General features: G+C 37.0%; 1 protein-coding gene across 2 annotated transcripts in view; it reads right to left on the minus strand.

The window, feature by feature from the left end:
- Nucleotides 1–21,824, minus strand: part of BMPR1B (bone morphogenetic protein receptor type 1B) — a 277,054-nt gene that overhangs the window by 18,352 nt on the left and 236,878 nt on the right. For both annotated transcript variants that reach the window (XM_021008395.2, XM_021008398.1), the window contains exons 4-9: nt 20,889–20,991; nt 20,193–20,295; nt 8,354–8,450; nt 6,383–6,521; nt 3,105–3,297; nt 172–469 (exon numbers count right to left, since the gene is read on the minus strand). In XM_021008395.2, coding sequence (XP_020864054.1) covers nt 172–469; nt 3,105–3,297; nt 6,383–6,521; nt 8,354–8,450; nt 20,193–20,295; nt 20,889–20,991 — 933 coding nt within the window. The remainder of the gene's footprint in view (nt 1–171; nt 470–3,104; nt 3,298–6,382; nt 6,522–8,353; nt 8,451–20,192; nt 20,296–20,888; nt 20,992–21,824) is intronic.

Consider the following 21,824-nt stretch of genomic DNA (forward strand, 5'->3'; position numbering starts at 1 on the left):
ATGAACACCAACCAGCTGAAGAGCAAAAGGAGAACAGGGTTCTGGTCCACATTCCTGCACAGACTCACTATGTACTCCAAGGGGTTGGAGTAGATTATCTATCTCTAAAGTACCTTTCACGCTTAATATTCTAGGATTCTAAGACCCTTGTTCAGCTGCTTTGATACTAACCTAATAAACTTAACTGCCAATCCCAGATCAGCAATACAGCATGCTCCATTTTTCTTCACCAGGATGTTCTTACTTTTCAGATCACGATGTGCAATTGCTGGTTTTCCTTGAGTGCTAAAGATCTCTGTATGTAAGTGGCATAGGCCACTGACTGAAGAATAGGCCAACTTTAACATTGCTTTCGTATCTAGGGTAGTGGACTTCAGATAATCATACAAGGACCCATTCTCGTGGTAGTCTGTGATGAGATATAGTTGGGTCCAGGACCCTGTGCCTTTGATATCTGCAGCAATAAATCCTAAAAAAGAAGGAATAAAGAAAAAAAAAGAAGCAAAAAAGTTTGGAGATTAGTATTTTCTCAATACTTCCAATAACATAATGCATATTGTTTGAGCTCAGTAGGAACCATGGGTTGCTTTTGTTTCACATCTACATCTGGTGCCTGATTAAAGCTATAATAATATTAAGTTACTAACACCAAACGAAACCAATTAAAATAAGGAAAGGAATAAGTAAAATATATCATGTGCAATTAATTGACAATTTTTTTCTAGAGTGTGCCAATTTGTTTAGGTTATCATAATTACTGTAATTCATGCAGAAGAGCCAAGATGGTTTAATCAAGAACAGCTCACACCAATCTAATCTTATAGATAAGGGGAAGGTATAGATATAATTTGGTTCCATTTTAACAATTATGATATTCTTGTGGAAAACATGGAGAGATGGGTGCTAAATGATAGTACAGTTAGGAAGATTAGGAAATTGTCTGGATGTCTGGATCCACAGATTATTCTGTTATTAATGGTTTACTGTCAACTTGTAAAGTCTTCAGTAGAGCATCCCAGGAACCTAGTCTTGGATCTCTTCTGTTTAACATTTTTATCAATGACAAGAGATAAAACTTGTAGATGACATTCTTAGTACATCAGTAGAAGCACAATGCTGGTAAACATACCTAACATTGGTTAACAGAGTCAGGATTCACAAAGACTTGACAGGTTGGAAGGCTGAATCAAATCTAATATTATGAAATTTAATTATCTTTATCAGAGATTGTCTTTAGTTCATGGCTCAATAACAGTAAAGTGGGAAAAGCATGTAGGGCTCTTAGTGGATTACATGCTCAATTAGAATTGGCAGTGTGGACAGCTAGGTGGCGCAGGAGATAGAGCACCGGCCTTGGATTCAGAAGGACCTGAGTTCAAATCTGACCTCGGACACATAACATTTACTAGCTGTGTGACCCTGGGCAAGTCACTTAATCCCCATTACCCAACCAAAAACAAAAACAAACAAAAAAACCCACAAAACAAACCAATAAAAAAAGAATTGGCAGTGTGACATGACAGCCGAGAAATAATTTGATCTCTACTTTAAAGACACAGCATTTGGTATCGTCGCATTGTACCCTACTGTGTTACGTGTTCAAATCTGGTCATCATTTTTTAAGAACAGCTAAAAACTGGAGAGTACGCAGAGTGGGGGCAAGTGGGATGGCTTTGGAGTTCTCTAAATATGAAATCTGGCTGAAAGAACCAGGGATATTCACCCATTGAAAACTTAGGAGGAAACTTTGGGGTAGGTGGGCAGGATATCTATTCTTAAGTATTAAATATCTGTGTTTAAGTACTGAAAAGGGCATTCATGTGAAAGAGAGATTAAATTTGTTCTTCTTGGCCACAAAACACAGAGCTAGTAGCAATGGCTAGAAGTTATAAAGATATAAATTTCACTTGGAAAAGAAACTTCCTAAGAAGTAGAGAGCTACCCCAAAATGGTGTTCTTTTAAAAAAGGGTTAGTAGACCGACATGGTTCTCTTTTCAGGTATAGGTTCTCTTCAGCTCTGAAATTTTATGATTCTGTGAACAGAAGAACAATTCACTAAATAAGGACTAGAAAGAATTACTTCATCTAACCAAACTAACCCATGCAGAAACACCTTTCTGTGTAAAATTTGAGGCAGATCATTTTACCCTAAGATGATTAAGAAGAAAATGACTTCTTGATAGAAATAAACTGTACAGACAGAATTCATCAGCTGTTACCTAGTCATTATGGACAGGAATTGCTGATGCATTCCGTAGCTGGGCCCAGTATTCAATATGAAGACAGCAGGCTGGATCTCATTTGGGAAACTGCCCAGCAGTTTCACTGGTTCTATGTTACTCCGTTCTTCAGAACTTATCTTTTTAATACTAATATTCTCCTAGTGCTGTCATATGGATGTGAATCACAAAATACCACCTTCTCACAATCACGCAAGAATCAAAACTGTATAGGACAAATGGGAAATGCCAACTTTGGTTTGTGCAAGAGAGGCGACATGTAAAACACAAAGATATTTATTTCACAGGGAAAGGAAGTGATCTGGCCATATATTGAGGGCAAAGGGTAACAGATGTTCAGCTCAAGTGCTACAATGGGACCCTTGAAACAGCTCTCTACACTTCCAGAGACCTTCTATGGATAAATGTGACTGTAATAAGAAGATAAGGCATGAATAGGCTATAATCCATACCAATGAAGAAAATACCCATCCTAATGAGATCACTGATCCCCAAAACACAGAAAAAGACATTTTGTATAATCTTACCTAACTTTGAAAAAAATTCACTTCCGTTAGAACAGTCTGATGTGAGACGGTTCAGAAATAACCTAAGCAGTAGTGGGGATTTTAAATTTCCAGTTTCCCAAGCAATTATTTTTCTTAAAGGATTCCTCCCCCTCTCAGCCTAATATCTGGAAATACTCTGACCATGTATTCTGAGGACATCTTGCACTGCAGGACTAACTGTGTGGCCAAGGCCAGGAAGACAAGTAAAGACAATGTTTCTAGGTAGTTCACGTAAGTTGAATCACAAACAGTACTAAAGAAAATCTTAGAGCTAGAAAACAAATGCAGAACATTTTTATACTGATTTCTACTCACCCAAAATATTTTCATGCCTCATCAAGACGGTCTGATATATTTCTGTCTCTCTGAACCAGCTGGCTTCCTCAGTGGTGAAGAATACTTTCACAGCTACCTTTTCACCACGCCACTTTCCCATCCAAACTTCCCCATAGCGACCTTTTCCAATCTGTTTGACCATCTGAATCTGCTTAGCTATAGTCCTTTGGACCTATTAAATCCCAAAACACACTGTTAGTATATTCACAGCACAACATATTTGTTTAATCTCTCTTGAAAAGAAGCAGTGACTACATACTTGGGCTATTGCTTTTCTTATATAGACAATGCATTTCAAGATAACTTTAAATCATTTCTATATTATGAGATAGTCTTTTTATCTATAGACATTTTATTGGGGGTAAAAACTTGGAATTAAAGGTTTTACACTGACCAAGAAAATAGAAAAAAAAAAGGCTTTTTACCAAAGATAGCTCCTATTAAGACTGAGCCTTGTCTTCAGGCATGGAAATCATAAATGGAAATTACTTTAAAATTAGTGGAAAAAGCAATCAGCAAGCATTTATTAAAAGCCTACCAGGTACAGGGCTACGTTATGGCAGTCTTGCTATCAGTTCTCTTAGACAATAACTATTATATCACAGCATCTTGCATGAGGACCTCACAAATATTTTCTCATCATCACCAAAACCATGGCTTCTCCTTTTAATGTATGCTTTATATTTCAAATGCCTACTTTATTACTCAAGATGGCTGCCTTTTCCAACCCTACCCGCTTTGTCACCCTAATTTAGAATGGGCTTAGAATCTCAGATTCTTTGTGAAGTCTCAAAGGACCACTGGATTGAGAGATGGAAGGGACAGAGAGAAGCTAATGACTTCATTTCAAACCAATTAATCAATATGCAATTATCAAAATTGCCTGCTATATGCCAGGCACTAGGAATACAAAGATAAAACAGTCCCTGACATCAAGGAGCTTACATTTCTTTGAGGGATACATGTACATATATGTGTGTATATACAGAACACATACATAATAGAATATATGTATATGTGTATATACAGAATTTGAGAGTTAAAAGGGACTTTAACAGTCATCTAGGTCCAATCCATACACAAAAAGAATCCCCATTATAACATCTTCAACAAGTCGTCATCTGGTCTCCACTTCCAAGTTGGGGGAAACCTACCATCTCAGAGGGCAGGCTATGTCTACTTTCAGAAAACTTGGATGCTTTCCCTCACATCTAGCCTAAACTTGCCTCTTTCCATGTCCACTGCTCTGGTTCTACCCTCTGGGGCCCAACAAAACATACCTTAAATCCCCATTCCATGTGACAGCCCCTCAAATACCAGAAGTCATTTACCTTGGGTCTTCTCCAAGCTAACCATCCTAGTTCCTTCAATCAATCTCCATGTTATAGACTCCAGGCTCTTCACCATCCTAGTTGTCCTCGTCTGTCAACCTCACTCTTGAATAAAACACCCAGAACTGAACACAAATGACCCAAAGAAGGTCAGGAGACCTCTTAATGTAGCACAAGATCTCATTCTTTTATTTTTTCCCCACCTGATACTGCTGATCAATATCCAGCCTGCAGTCCACTAACACTTTTTTCAGAACTGTCTGTTCTTGCTACCACTACCCTCTACCCCTCTGCCTGGAAGGCAGAGAGAGCCAAGGCCTCTAAAACCTGCATTTAAGGGAAGGGCTCAGCACAGACATCTCTTCATTTCCCACCTGGTTGCACTACTTTGGGACTTCTCCATCCTGCCAAGGATATAGGCCATCTCCTTTCTACTCCTGATTTTCACCTTCCTTTTGTATGTGGTCTTCCATCATTAGATTATAAGCCACTTGAAGGAAGGGGCTATCTTTCTTTTTATGTATTGTATCTCCAGCTTAGTGCCTAGAACATAATAGTTCTGATTGTAATGCCTAATCTTTATTCCTTGATCTTTTCCACAGGAGTATGAGAAACTTAAATAAAATATTAGTAAAATCTAGCTAAAGTTTATCTACAACATTCTCCTCAATTACTAGTTAAATAATCCCATCAAAAACAGAAATGAGTTTGGTACATTCCAGGCACAAGGAACATCTGTGAAAAGGCTTCAATTTTTATTGTTATAGCAGGCAATAAATTATAAAGTGAGAATTTTTTTAAAAAAGAAGATAACAGCATCTCAGAGGTAAAAATGAATAATTATAGATGCTATAGACTAACAAAGAGCCAATGGAATCAGTAACTTGTGTCTAGAGCCATCCAGCAAAAGGACAATGACCTAACATTTGTTCATGAAAGTGAATTATTAAAAATTAAATAATGTTTAATACACTTTTAAATTTAATAAGGCAACATAGTGAGAGGTGGTATTACATAATACATAGATAGCTGGCCTTGGGGTAAGAAGACCTGAGTTCAAGACCTGCCTTTGACACATACTGGCCTAGTGACCCTGGTAATACCCCTTTACTTCCCAGTGCCTCAGGTATCTCTTGAAAACTATTAATTGCAAAGCAAATGTTGACCTGCACCTATCAAATCACAGATTTAAAAAAATAAAGTGAGGACCTGGTAGTGTACTATTATACCTAGAAAAGGTATGAGAGAAATCTAAGTAAGGATAGGAAGGCTTGACCTCAGTAATTACACATGCAAAAGGCAAAAAAATACAGGCTTATGTGTCTGAGGTTGCAGACTTTTTACTTTTAAAGTTGCATTACTCCCTGCCCCGTGAGCCTTCAGAATCTCTCCTGTGTTTCCCTCATTAAAGCAAATGCCTTGGATTCCCCACATACATCTCCAAGGTTGGCACTGATGACCATCAGGAAACTAACCCTCTCCTAAATGGAAAAGTCATGGGCTTCACCTTGAAATAGGAGTCTTGAGGCTGAAACAAAGCCTCCTTTCCCAATGTGATGCTTGGATAGGAGTTACATGTGATCCTTTGGACTTACGAAACAGGGGCCAAGGAGCAAGTAATGGAACCCTTAGTGAATCCAGGGTGAATATGGTTCCATATGTAACACTTCCCAATCTGCTCATGATCAGAAAAGGCTAAAGTCTGGATTGTAATTCTACCCTTGCATTAAAAAACAAACAATCACATTACCCTCTCTATGTCGAGAGGTTATCAGTGAGGAATGTAACTGAGCTCCCCTGTCTACCTAACATAAGAGGGCTTTTTCCCTAACCAATGACCTACTTGTTTCACTAGTAATCAAACACCCTGTGGATCTTGCATTTACAGAAGTTAAGGTTTAAACTCTGACACTATTCTCCTCATACCAGAAGAGGGAGCCCTGATCCACTTCCTGAGCTCTGAGATTGTTCAATTAAATCTTTCAAGGATTCCCCTGGAGGGATGTAAGTCTCATCCTGTTCCAGTCCGATGCTGTAACGAGGTCTAGCTTCTTGTCTTTTGTACCTAAAGATGTAAAGAGCAGATGTAATTTAGCTACCTGGGTACAGTAACAGGTTAAAAAAAAACACTGCATAGAAAACGATTCACCAAGTTCACTTTGACACAAATCACTGACTCCCACAGTAATCAATACAATGAGCTATAATTATTCCAGCAGAAATAATTTTATATTTATTAACCAATCTCCATTCTTTACATTCTTCTCTCTTGCTATAGTTCCTGAACTTACTTCAATTATCTCCTATCAATATTTTATATCAATACTATCAATATTTATAGTTCCTGAATCATACTTCAATATGTTCTTACTGAATGATTTAAAGAATCATTACTAAAGAGAACTGATGTTTTGACTAGTTTCACCACTCATTCCGCACACTATTTTACTGTATACTACTGTATTATTTATAAATATATGTATATTATATATTACACTGAATCTTTGAAAGCTTACACTCTACCTATTATCATACCAATCCATTTGTTATGTACCTTATTTTCATATTGAGGGTAGCAGAAGAAATCATACAGAGATCTAGAAACTGGAAGGGACCAACCTCTTCTTTTAGAAATAAGCAAACTGAGGCCCTGGGAAATGAAATGTCTTGCCCAAGGTTACTCAGGATCACAGGCACTGATTCTAAGTCGTTTGACTCTAAAGCTGGGGCTATTTTTGTTGTTCCAAAACAACTTCCTTCTCAAATGCCATCTAGTCTAATGGGTGCGCGAACAAGAATTCCATTTTCTAATACTCACGACAAGTGCTGATGGAACTTTCACTAGGTGACAGTCTCCAAGGTTGAAAACCCCTAGTAAAGTGCAACCACTATGTCCCAAGGAAGCCCATTCTGGCTGGGGACAGTTGAGAAAATAATTATTAGAAAGCTTTTCCTTACATCAAATCTAAATTGGCCTCATTGTACCTTCTGTTAATAGATTCCAGTTCTAACCTCTGGGACCAAGCAGAGAAAGTCTAATCTCCTTTCTTCAATTGTCAGTCAAGTACTTGAAGGCAGTTAAATTACCATTCAGTTTTCTTTTTTTCCTCAGAAATTTTTTAAATGGTAAGATGGACAAAAGGCATTAATTAAATCTGCAATTAAGCTTTAAAAATACATTTCACCAGTAGTTTAATTTTCTCTTATCCCAAATCTTTTACCACACACAATAATAAATAAAAAATTTAATTACTTGAATTATATATTTTTTATTCTTTGCAAGACTAGGGTGGCTGATCTTCTTAATGAGAATGTTAGGCTGAAGGTAAGTAGTAGAAGCAATAAAATGCCTTGACAGGTTATCAACTGCCTTATCTATTGAACTTTAATAAAATTATTTTGATCTTATAAATTATATTTTAGTAATCAGTAAAAGTTTTCCAAAAATTCTTCAATTATATGGGGCCAGTGGGGGAACAAATCTCACCTTTTTTTCTTACGAGGACAAAAGCTGAATCCACTGACTAAGCCATTTTACCCCAAAGGCCTACAGCAGTTCATACATGTATGTCAAACTTTCCTGTATGAAATAATACCTACAAAATACCTATGCAATTTCAACATCTTCAGCAATACAAGTACTTATAGCTTCCATTTATCTCACCATTGGGACTGATATTAATAAATGGCAATAGGTTTTGGGTTTTGGTTTTTTTTTTTTAAGAAAAAGTACAACTTAAAATAGTTTCCATGTGCCTAGAAATGAGGTATATATTTGGATTTTTTCCAGGTAGTAAATGTGCAAATGAAACCTTACCTTACCCAAACACTTAGAGTATTAGCATTTGGAAGCTACCTCCTACACAGAAGGGTTCTACCTACGTGTTGGAGACTTACCTGAAATAACAGAATAGTATTATAAGGATCAAAAGGAAGCTACAGACTGTCACAGATATCAGTATGGCCTTATGGTGTATGGCTCCATCAACAAATTCTGAAATTTAAAAAAAAAAAAGTCATAAGATGGAGATGCCTTTAGCTCCAAGTTCAAAGGCAGATACTCTCTAAAAACTGATTTTTTGGCAAGTTGTGAAAAGTTCTCTCAATTTTTTATTTCAAATGTAGTAAAAACAATCCTTTGCCCCTCTTCTCTGGGGGAGTTAATTCCTTCATTTTCGTATCTCTCTGACATGGGGGTGAGATGTCCTAACTGGTGAGTGAGTAAATGCAAGTGGATACCTACCCGCTATATCCAGCCAGCCCCACACTCTGTTCACATCTACTCTCTTCTGGGAATTTTGGTGCTTTTGTTTCGAATCACCAAGAACATAATTGAAAAACTTCAAACTGAAAAGGGAATGGGGGGGCAGGAGCAGCAGAAACAAAAACTTAAGAATAGAGGTAATACACTAAAGCCCAAGGTACCGCACCAAAAAAGTACAAAAGCATGGTCAACAATTACTCATTAACCATCAACAGGCATCTACTAAGAGTCATAATGTGGCAGACGTTGTGCTAAGTGGTGAGATGCAAATAAAATAAAGATGAAATAGCCCCTGCTTTTGAGAAGCTAATACTCTACTAGAAGAGAAAACCCCTCACACACAAACATACATACAAAAAAAAATACACACACACACACACACATATAAAATAAGTACAAAGTAAATTTAAGTGGGAGGGAACAACCGTCTGAGGAGATAAGAAAAGGCTTCAGGTAGAAGGTTAATGTTTGAATTAAGTTTTGAAGAAGACAAAGGATTCTAAGACAATAGGGTGACAATGGACATCATTCTAGGCATGAGGGAGAGCAACGGTGTTGTGTCAGGAATAGCAAAAAGGTCAGTCTGATTGGACAGCAGAGGGTGAAAAGAGTTATTAAGCTAAGGCTGTGAAGTACTTTAAAAGGTAAACGGCATTTTCCTCCAACTTCATTCAGCAGCACATCAATTTTGGGTGGTTTTGATCCCCCCCAAAAAATATGTTGGCCTTCTCACAGCAAGGGCCACCTCTTTTACAGATACTTTTGATCCCACCGCCTCCTGTTTTCCTCAGCAGAGTGCGTTTTCTCATTCTACCTACCTTTTCAACCTCCTACTACTACTTCTGATGTCTACAAACACAGCCCACGTCTGACTAAAAAAAAAAATCAATAACCTCACTAGGTCCCACCATTCTTGCTAGCTATTGTCCTGTATCTCCTTTTCTCAGCCAAACTAACCAAAAAAGCTATCTACACTAGGAGGCTTCACTTCCTTTCTTCTGAATCTCCTCTCAACTCCCTCTAACCAGCCTTCTGACATAATTCAACTACAAGCACTCTCTTCAAAGTTAACAATAATCTCTTAATTACCAAATCTAGTAACTGTCTTTCAATCCTCATCCTTCTTGACCTCTCTGTAATATCTGATATATCAGTCCATCCTCTCTTACTGGATTCACTTCTCTCCACTCACACATCCCTCACCCTAAGTTAGAACCTCATCACCTCTCACATCAACTATTATAACTGCATCCTACTTGGTATCCTCACTACAATTCCCTCTCCATTCTAATCCTTCATATAGCCATTAAACTGATTTTCCTAAAGTGTAGGTCTGACCATATCACCTTCCCTCCCTAATAAACTTCAGTGGCTCCATACTACTTCTAAGAACAAATATTAACTCCTGTGTTTGACATTTAAAGCTCTTCACAACTTAGCCCCTTCCTACCTTTCCGGTTTTTTTTTTAACATTACTTTCCTCTACAATCTTTATAGGCTAGCCCCAGCGGTGGGGACCCTGTTGCCTTGAGGCCACATGTTGCTATCTAGGTCCTTAGGTGCACCCTTTTGACTGACTCAAAGTTTCACAGAACAAATCCTTTTATGAAGGGGATCTGTTCTGTGAAGTTTGGAATCAGTCAAAGGGCCACACTTGAGGACCTAGAGGGCCACATGTGGCCTTGAGGTTGCAGGTTCCCTACCCTTGGTGTAGCCAAAAAGGCTTGTTTGCTATTTCATACCCAAGGTAAGGCTTTCCCCATGTCTATGCCTTTACATTATCTTTTCCCCAATGCTTGAAATATATTTCTATTTCACCTTCACCTCTCCCTTTATTTCTTTCAAGATTCAGTTCAAACACTGCCTTCTATGTAAAGCCTTTCAAAACCACCAGTTTTCCTCCAGGTGCTAGTGCCTTCTCTGGAAGTCAAGTCAGCTCCTTGCATTGTTCTAAGACCTGAGGACACAAAGAAAGACAAAAAGGAAAAAAAAAAGAACCACCTTCCCTTGTTCTCACTGAGCTCACTGTGTAACGGAGAAGACAACCTGCAAACAACTATGTAAAAAAAGGCTTAAAAAATTACAGTATATGACTGTGATTTGCTACAAGAAATGATAAGCACTCAGTGATCTTAGAAAAACATGGATAGGCTTGTATGAAATAATGAGCTCACCCAAAAGAACGTTTTATACAGCAACAGCAATACTGTTTTAATAACAACTTTGAGTGAATAAGTCATTTTGACCATTATAACTACCCAAATTAATCACAAAGTACATACAGGAAAATGCTATCTGCATCCAGAGAGAGAACTGATAAATAGATGTACAGAATGATTTCACACACACACACACACACACACACACAAACATACTTGTGTCTAATGGTAGCCATCTTTAGGGCAGGGGGGAAGGGTGAGGAGGGAAGGAAAAGAAATTTTTAAAAAATTTACACAATAACATATATTTAAAAGGAATAGTAAACTATACATAACAGATCTGCAATTTCATGTGCAATCATTTTTTTCTATTCTACTATGTTATAGAAATGTTTGTTTTATCACATAAATTAAATATAAAAGAAAAAAGACGGGGAAAAAAGAAAAAAACATGTTACGAATATTAGAACGGTATATGTAATGGGGACAGGCTAGAAGCATTTCCAATAAGAACAGGGGTAAAACAAGGATGTCCATTATCACCACTGTTATTCAATACTGTGCTGGAAATGTTAGCTTTAGCAATAAGAGAAGAAAAAGAAGAAAAGAATAGGCAAGAAAGCATCTTTGCAGATGACATGATGATATACTTAGAGAATCCTAGAGAATCAAGTAAAAAACTACTTGAAATAATAAACAACTTTAGCAAAATTGCAGGTTATAAAATAAACCCACATAAATCATCAGCATTTCTGTATATTACCAACAAAGCCCAACAGCAAGAGATAGAAAGAGAAATCCCATTTAAACTTACTGTAGACATTATAAAATATTTAGGAGTCTACCTCCTGAAACAAACCCAGGAACTCTATGAACACAATTACAAAACACTTTTCACACAAATAAAATCAGATCTAAATAATTGGAAAAACATCAGTTGCTCATGGGTAGGCCGAGCTAATATAATAAAAATGACAATCCTACCTAAGCTAATTTACTTATTCAGTGCCATACCAATCAAACTACCAAAAATTATTTTATAGAGTTAGAAAAAATAATAACAAGATTCATTTGGAAAAACAAAAGGTCCAGAATATCAAAGGAACTAATGAAAAGAAATGCAGGGGAAGGTGGCCTAGCAATTCCAGATCTTAAATTGTATTATAAAGCAGCAATCATCAAAACTGCTTGGTACTGGCTAAGAAATAGGGAGGTGGATCAGTGGAATAGGTTAAATATGCAAGACACAGTAGTCAATGACTATAGTAATCTATTATTTGATAAACCCAAAGACCCCAGCTTCTGGGATAAGAACCCACTCTTTGAAAAAAACTGCTGGGAAAACTGGAAAAGAGTATGGCAGAAACTAGGCATAGACCCAAATCTCACACCATATACCAAAATAAAGTCAAAATGGGTTCATGACTTAGATATAAAGGCTGATACCATAAGTAAACTGGGAGAACAAGGAATAGTTTACCTATCAGATCTATGGAGAACAGAAGAATTCATGACCAAACAGGAGATAGAGAACATTATGAAAAGCAAAATGGATAATTTTGATTACATTAAATTGAAAAGTTTTTGCACAAACAAAGCCAATGCAACTAAGATTAGAAGGAAGGTAGAAAATTGGGAAAGAATTTTTACAACCAGTCTCTCTGATAAAGGCCTCATTTCTAAAAATATAGAGAATTAAGACAAATTTATAAGAACACAAGCCATTCCCCAATTGATAAATGGTCAAAGGATATGAACAGACAGTTCTCAGATGAAGAAATTAAAGCCATCTATAGTCATATGAAAAAATGCTTTAAATCGTTATTGATTCGAGAAATGCAAATCAAAACAACTCTGAGGTACCACATCACACCTATCAGATTGGCCAACATGACAAAACAGGAAAATGATAAATGTTGGAGAAGATGTGGGAAAATTGGAACACTAATACATTGTTGGTGGAGTTGTGAAATGATCCAACCATTTTGGAGAACAATTTGGAACTATGCCCAAAGGGCTACAAAAATGTGCATACCCTTTGATCCAGCAATAGCACTTCTAGGGCTATATCCCAAAGAGATCAAACAAATGGGAAAAGGACCCACATGTACAAAAATATTCATAGCAGCTCTTTTTGTGGTGGCAAAGAATTGGAAATTGAGAGGATGCCCATCAATTGGGGAATGGCTGAGCAAGTTGTGGTATATGAATGTAATGGAATACTATTGTGCTATAAGAAATGATGAACAGGCTGACTTCAGAAAAACCTGGAAAGACTTTATGGTCTGATGCTGAGGGAAGTGAGCAGAACCAAGAAGACTTTGTACACAATAACAGCCACGTTATGCGATGACTAATATAGTTAAACTGAACCCTTCTCAGCATTACAAGGATCTAAGACATCTCCAGAGGCCTCGGGACGGAAAATGCTGTCCACATCCAAAGAAAGAACTATGGAAGTTGAATCGCTAGCACTTATTTTTACCTTCTGTTGAGTTTTGTTTCATCTTTCTGATGGTTTCTCCTATTGGTTTTAATTTTTACTTACAACTTCACTAATGTGAACATATGTTTAACGGGTATGTAAATGTAAAGCCTCTATCAGATTGTGTGCCGTCTTGGGGAGGGTGGTGGGGAGGAAGGGGGAGAAAATTTTTCAACTCAAAAGCATATGGAAGTGATTGTTGATAAATAAAAATAAATTAATAAAATTTTTCAAAAAAGAATATTAGAATGGTTGAGGTTTTTGTTTTGTTTTGTTTTGGAAGAACATAGGATTCTAGCTCGGACTTGAAGGAAGTCAGGACAGAGACAATTAAGGCATGCAGGACAGCCAGTGAAAATGCATGGATGGCATCAGAAGACAGAACACTGTGTGTAAGAAATAGCAAAGCGGCCTCGCCCCAAACCATTCTCCATGTTCTTATATCATTAGTTTCTCTATTAGAAGGTAAAGCTCCTAGAGGCAGCTACTATTTTTTCCTTTGGCATTTGTTTTCCCGGTGCTTAGTACAATGCCTAACAAATAGTTGGTGCTTAATAATTGCTTCTTGCTTGACTGATTTAAATATTTTCTTCTCTGTGTTGCTACTACAATGAAATAAGATACGAATCATTTTTGGGTAAAACTTGATTGGCCTTTCATGTTAAGTTTTTCATAATATCAGATTTGCTTAAAAGCAGAATATATTTTGATATTGAATGAATGTGGAGAGCAGATCACAAGGCCATATACTATTGGAAGAATGGTGACTGGCACTTAATTTTGAAAGAACTTTACATCCTAAAGCTCTAAGTTTCTTGAAAGAAAAAATTTTTTATCATTTGACCTTGCTACCATCTTGTTTCCCCAGCATATTGCTTAGGTTTAAGACAATGGAAATAGAGTTGAGGTAAAATGGGACATCATTAGATGAAGTCTGATGCCTAATTTTAAAAGCAATTTCCAATAAATTTCACTACAGAGCTTGCATAGAGAATTTCATAATGAAGCTATAGCTATGCTGAAACAGGCATAAAAAAGGATGTCTACGATCTTAGTTTAGAATTTTGGGGGTTTTTTCCCCTGTCAAGTACCACCATTTCTATTATGAGTAAAGCTCATCTCAAGCCCTCACCCCCTACACCTCAAGATACCCCTAACATTAGCTGTATTCATTTTGTGTGTGTGTGTGTGTGTGTGTGTATATATGTGTGTGTATATATATATATATATATATATATATATATATATATATATGATATACTTACACACACTGTCTCCCACAACAATGTACAAGCTCTGTCTTTGTATCTTGAGCTCCTCGTGATATCTTTTACTAACTAATGATATATGTCTGTGGAGGGGAAGAGTCATCTATTACATCTGTTCAGGGAGCTCATCAGTCCCAGGAAGTTTGTGGAAGGAGTTACACTAGCCTACTGCCTGGCACGCAGAATGTGAGTAATGAATGCTTGTTGAGTAACTGAAGAAGTTATAGGAAGTGTGTATTGGATAACAAATGTGTGTGTGGACATGCCTAAAAACTATCAGATCAGAATTATTTATGATTAACATATTTGTCATCTGAGTACTGTTGGGACAGTAATACTAAAAATAATTCAGGGACCCTCATGCTTAAGTAGGCAAAGTTTCTTTAAAAAAAAAAAACGATTATCTAAAAAACATTTTTCCCCTCACAAAAGTCCATCAGACCAAAATGACCACATATATTAAATCACAGGATTCCTAATTAATTTTTCAGAATGACATTTTTGTCACAAAATTAGCTCATTTTTTTCAATTTCAATTTTTTTGCCCCTCAAAAAGATAGATTACACATTATATGTTTAAAATAGAAATAAGTCAAGACCACAATTACTTCATATGATCAACACATGAACAAATAACAGTTTGGAGTTCACTGCAACAGACTATTAGGAAATGTTTTCTGGAAATTACCAGGCTTATAGCCTATCAATGTAAATAGTGAACAGAGAAAACTGTGAGGCCTCTATGCTTTTGCACTCCTCTGATCACATTTCAAATTTATGAGAGCAGCGAGACAAGAAGACTGCTAAGGAGCTCAGGGTTTACTGTCATTTATTTGAAAAAAATTTAACAAAAGACCAACTTTACATTGCTTGCCCCATTATCCCTATTACTTTCCTTGCCTTCTACCATGAATCAGTGATATCCACCAATACACTAATTAATATCCACCGATGGTGTCTGCTGGTGACACTGGTCACGTGTTAATCTATCATTACCTGTTCTTTAGGCATTAACAATGTACACATTCAAGACACTGGCAGTAGCCTTTGAAAGGAGACACTACTTGATGTCTATCCAGAAAATGATAGGACACATCATTCTTAGTGAGGGAGCATATTTCTTTTACCTTGTCACTCCAACTATGTGGTGAACTGAAATGGAGAAGTCCCCAGTGAGGTCCCGTTCACTATATTAGAGCAGATTTACTAAGGACCTAATGTGGTTTTAAGCCCCACTAGCAGTCCTTCAATGCTGATTTCATGGAAGCCTGTCAGTTGTATTTCCCAAAACAAGAACATAATCTATGCCTATCACTTTTCTGTTTCTTCAAATATCAAGTCTACTTTACTCCTATTTTACTTTAAATGCATGTGGCGGTTCCCTCTCTGCGTTAAGTTCTAGAAATGATGAGTCAGGATCAGTTAGTAAAAGTCCATCAAATACAAATATATCTTTGGGATATTGTATCCCTATCACCAACACAGCCAAAGAATTGAGGCTGTGATAAGCAGATTCATGTTCTGCATAAAGTAGAGATAAAAACATATATCTTGCTCGTACTCTGTTAAAATAAACAAGCAATTTTAAAATGTACAGAATGGAAATTCAAGATTTCATACATCATTAAAATTTTCATATATGTATCTGTGTACACACAAACATACACACATATATACACATATACACACAGACACACATATATACATACACTTACATACATACACACATATGCTAGAATGTTTCTATTTGTTGATGAGTGCCAATTTCATAGTAAAAAAGAAAAAAATTAAAAACATAAGAAATAAGAGGTAAAGACACTCAATTCTTCAAACCCTTTTCACGTAGTTATTCTGCTTCAGATTCCTGTATGGTTAGAAGTTGGGAAGATCATAATTGGAGATATTTTCTGGAAAGAAATGTAACTCAGTACTTAATGGAATAAGTATACATCAGGGGCATAACACTGAGACTGGAAGAGGGATTTGGGGACTAATCTTTCAAAGGGAAACAGACGTTACCATATTATTCTTCTATCTGTGGTATAGTAGCCATGGCAAGAGTATATATGGGGAGAATTTGTTTAAGCCATTACCTGAAGACTTTCATTTGTTATTGGGAGTATTTTTATTTTGTTTTAGGTAACAGTTTTAATAGATCCAGGTGTGAAGTTAAGTTTTAAAAATACATGTTTTGAAAAATGTGGATATCAAGGAAGAGAAAGTATGGGAATTGTTTTCCTGAATATCTACTTGGAGGGTAAGTGCTTTGTCCAAGTTCACACAGCCAGGATCCATCTGTGGGGCATATGCTGTCACACAGTGGGACCATCACCCAGGATTTCCTAGCTCTCCAGCCATTCTTCCACACTACCTTTGCAAAGAACATTATAAGATGGTCATCTCTATATTTAAACTCTTATTTGGATATTTCTAATAATCACTTAGTTGGAGTAACAGATTAGCACATTCTGTAGAAATGAATTACAGAAAATAGCTAGGAAATGGAGGTTGGGAAGCTTTTCCTCCTAATCTTCACCCATCATGTATTTAAATTGTTTTATAAGAATGAGCATTTTTCATAAATTAATGTGTTAAAGCAAAAGTAAATGATTTTGGAGGATGAATTTTCTTACAATCCCAGAAAACCATCGTGCTCCCCCCTAAATTTCTAAGAAATAATGATCTTATCTTGGTGAAAAAGTCAATGCTGAAATCTGAGTCTAGAAGGTTCAGTACACGCATCCAACTGCACTGTTCATCCAATCGTTTGCTTGGCCATGCATTACCGATGATACAAGCAGAAGTCAGACTAAATTGGAATGGACATCTTTGTCCTTTCCTACCTACTGCAATATCCCGTAGATTTCTAATCACATCATTTATTGGTTTAATGATTGATTTATTGATTTAATGATTGTTATTCTTTCCTCAATTTTCCAGAAGGACTGGATATAATAAATCTGGATATAACAAAAGGACTGGACATAATAAAAAAAAAAAAAGGATCTGACTGATTCTCTTCAACCAAATACAAGGCACTTTCTTCAAGGACTTCTCTTCTCCACAAATGATTAAAGACTTGTTCATACCTAGTTTACACCTACTAAAGGAAAGCCAGCTGTTCATACCTAATTTGTGCCTTGGAATAATTATGTGACTTAATCAAAAAGATTTATCACTTGGTAAAGGTGTCAGAGAATAAGCATTTTGTAAATTAAAGTAATTGGGATTAAGAGGTGTAGAGCACTTCTCTTACCTAGACATCTGCCTTGTCCCTAAACTACAATTTAATTCAAAAACCTCTGAGAGGTTCTCCAAAGAGGAGAGCCCTCCCTGATTGATAGAGCTGGATACCTAATTGTGCTCAAAATTATTGATCAGATACCTTCCCCCCCATTTAAAAAAAGGCAATTACTGTCCCGAGACAGAAAATCAGTTGGGAAGCTACTTTTGTCTTATTACTAGCTCTTTGAATTGAAATTTACCTCAATTATGGAGAGGTTGTGGCGAAACAGGTACCCTCAGACTCAATTATGATAAAACCATAAGCTTGTAGAATCTTTTCAGAGAACAGTATGATAGTAAAAGTTATAACAATAGATGAGATCGGACTTGACCTGGCTCACTTTAGGGGGCTCTCAACAGCCAGGACAGCACAATTTCAGGGTGGCATTCTCAAAGCTAAGTGGCTTTGCTTCTTCTTTGTGTGCTCTATGAAGGTCCATTTCAAGGGTTAAAGTAGCAGCAGCAGCAAAGTCAATGTGGCATGGTGGGAAGATGGCTGGGGAGAAGCATGATGGAGGTCTGGGGCTGTCCAAAATATGTGTGTAATAATAATACATTATAATGCTTATGTATTAAAAGTCTACAAATATGATACTTACGTAATAGAAGAACTTATTAAAATCAGGTCATTTCCACTTGAGGACAATTCTTATATGCACAGAAACTCAAAGTTGGAAAGTGTTTCAAAGGCCATCTAATCCAAACCTATACTTGAAAAAAATCCCTCAGCAACACAGCTAAAAGTGGTCATTCATTCAGCCTTTGCTTGAAGACCACCAGGGAGGGGAAAACCACTACCTCCCCCAACGGGGCCCATTCTATTTTGGGGATCACTGTAAATATTGGGAAGGATTTTTCCCACATGTAAGAGGAGTGCCCCATACCCATAACTCTAGTCACTGAAAGCACAGACTTCTTAACGAAGTCAATCAGAGGTATGAACTAGGTTGACTAAGGCTTAGAGCCTTCACTGAACTAAGCAACCAAGTAATCAAAGGCTTTACTGTGAAAATCCCTTGATCAATGACTCAACACCGAGAGGGTGCTGACAGTGGCTGGGGAGACCGGGCCACACACCCTTTAGATTTTGTATTCAACATCAAACATATTTATAACCCAGAGATTTGAGAATCTAGTAGAAGAGAGAAAAACAAATAGGGACTTCAACAGCTGAACTGGATAGAATTGAAAGCAGACGGCAAGGTGAAAAGAAAAAGCAGAACTGAGCTGTGGTGGAGAAAGGCGAGACTGAGAAGGGACACTGGCCATACACACACCTCAAAGCGGAGGGCTCAGACTGAAACCACCAGTTGTGTCTACCTCCTCAAACACTTAGGCAAGTTCCAAGAAAATGGCAGCTTTCCCCTCCTCCTAGTGTCTCCTTTTGGTACTTGTCTATTAAGAGATACTATACCATACTCTACTTGCTTCTTTACCTAAATATTATTGGTAATCTGAATGTTCTCTCAAGCAAAAAGAGGACAGAGATTAAGGGCAATATGGGTGGAGAAGGATAATGAAAGACTACTGTCATTTCCCCTTGTAATACAGTAGAGAGGGAAACAAGCTTAGAAAGGAAGTCATCCCAAATTACTTAAAGAGGAACCTGCAATGAAGGCAACAAACAAAAGAAAGATGGAAGAAATCTATGATTTCCCCTCCCCCAAACTCTTTTCACTATGTACCACTGTTGCCTAAGATAGATTTATAGAGGTAGAAATGGTATAAAAAGGAATAAAGAGTTGAAAAGCACAAGATTAGAACAAGTGTACATAAAGGAGAGCTAAGCTATAGGCAAAACAATTGTGAGGGCACTGAAGAATCAATTCACATAATATCTGGCAAAAGAGTAAAAAAAAATCTTGGACTTTAATACTACAACCCTGCCACATACCAAAAAAAAAAATGTTGTTCAGTCATTCAGGTGTGTCCGACTCTTCATGACCTCATGGACTATAGCAACACGAGGCTCTTCCATTCTCTACTCTCTCGAACTTTCTACATGCTATAAGCTTCTGGAATCTTGGTGGAGGAATAAAGAAAGTAAGCTTGGAGAAATGGGAAAAGCCAGAGTGATATCCAAGCAAAAAAAAAAATTTTATAAGTTATTACATGCCTGCCTGCATGACAATCCTTTTCCCACTTCATTTTTCTGTCTCCTACTTAAGGCAATGTGAGAAAGTTCTGGGCACTGTCACATCTGCGGGGATTTTTTATTATTGTTTTGGATATAGTTTTTGAGCACAGTTCAGGCTCTATCTTTCTTCACTCTTACCTCGATTTTTCAATGGAGGCAGTGTAGGATGAAGGTCTTTATTGCATTCATTCCGTTCTGTGCAACATTCAATTGACCTCCTCTGGTGAGGAATAGGAGTGTCCTATAATAGAATCCAAATACAGATGCAAATAGGAATTAATACTTTCCTCTAAAATTCAAGAAGGACCTTTAATTTCCAATTTGAGTGCATCCTTTTTGGCATTTATTTATTATGCAAATATAGCCATTGGAGCTGTGATTATGATAATCCTTTTTAAAGTAAAAACAACTGTAGTTCCTATTAGAGACCATCATGCAATGCTCTGGGAAAGTTTTCACATTTTATTTCAGGGGTTAATATGCTATTTTATTTACAATCTATTTTGAATGACTAGACTTACTTTGAATCACCTAACTTACCTAGTGGAATCTTCAGGAGAAATTCTGGCAGAATACATTTACCCAAAATAGAATATAAACAAGAATAATGAATGAGTGAATAGGCAAGGGTTTCATTCTACTGAAAGTAATAGGAATATCTATTTGTAAAAGCAGAAAATAACTGAGAATACACAGGGATTTCTAACCATTTTGTTTTTACATTATGAGCAGATGAGATTTTCTTGTTTATTTTGCTTGTAATTCGTCTGATTAAATCACAGGTCTAGTAAAAAAAAATAAATAAACCAAGTAGAATCAAATTTCTTTCCTTACCCGACACTGAAAGTCTGAGCCCTCTAATCCCAGACATCCTGAAGTGACCACAGGCATCCCAGAATCATCTTCTTCTATCATAGTGAAACAGTAGCCATCTGTGCTAAAGATCAGAAAGGAAAAAAAAATAAATGTGTATGTGTACATCAGCTTGCTCTAGTTTTTGTTGGGGAAGGGGCAAAGAAATGTTTCTGACATTTCCCTTGAAAACATGATCATTGCATTGTAACAAGGAAGCTGAACCTCATCTATCTATCACAAGAACATACAACAATTACTTTCTCTCCCTTCCTCTTTCTCTCTCTCTCCCCCCTGCCTCTGTCTCAAACACACACACACACACACACACACACACACACACACACACACACACAGACTCATTGTGACCAATTTAGGGTTTTCTTGGTAAAGATACTGGAGTAGTTTGCTATTTCCTTCTGCAGACCATTTTACAGATGAAGAAATTAATGCAAACAGGGTTAACTGACTTGCCTAGGTTCACACACATAGGAAATGTCTGAGGTCAGATTTGAACCCAGGTAGAGGAATCATCCTGATTCCAGGCCTAGTGTTCTAATCCATTGCACCACCAAGCTGCTCTCACCAGAGGGTAGCAGATTAGAATAGAAGACAGACAATGATGGGCAAAGGACAACATATAACCAGTGTCCTCCTAGGAACGAAAGGGAGAAGAAAGAACACTGTTTGTGTTTATTTATAAACATATTGAATTTCTTGTCCTTTGGAAATGCAGAAGACAAATACGTATAATATAAAACACATGGGATTTTAAAACAAAAAAGCAGCACTGTTATGTTCTGTAAAATGTAAAGCTTTATCCAATCCATCTATTGCATATACACACAGTGCCCAAAGATGGCATTGTGGCAGAGACTTGAAAGCTTGGTGTTACAGAAAGGAAATTGTGAGATGCTA

Source organism: Phascolarctos cinereus, unplaced genomic scaffold, assembly GCF_003287225.1.
Source record: "Phascolarctos cinereus isolate Bilbo 61053 unplaced genomic scaffold, phaCin_HiC Scaffold_9;HRSCAF=440, whole genome shotgun sequence".
Classification (NCBI taxonomy): Eukaryota; Metazoa; Chordata; class Mammalia; order Diprotodontia; family Phascolarctidae; genus Phascolarctos; species Phascolarctos cinereus.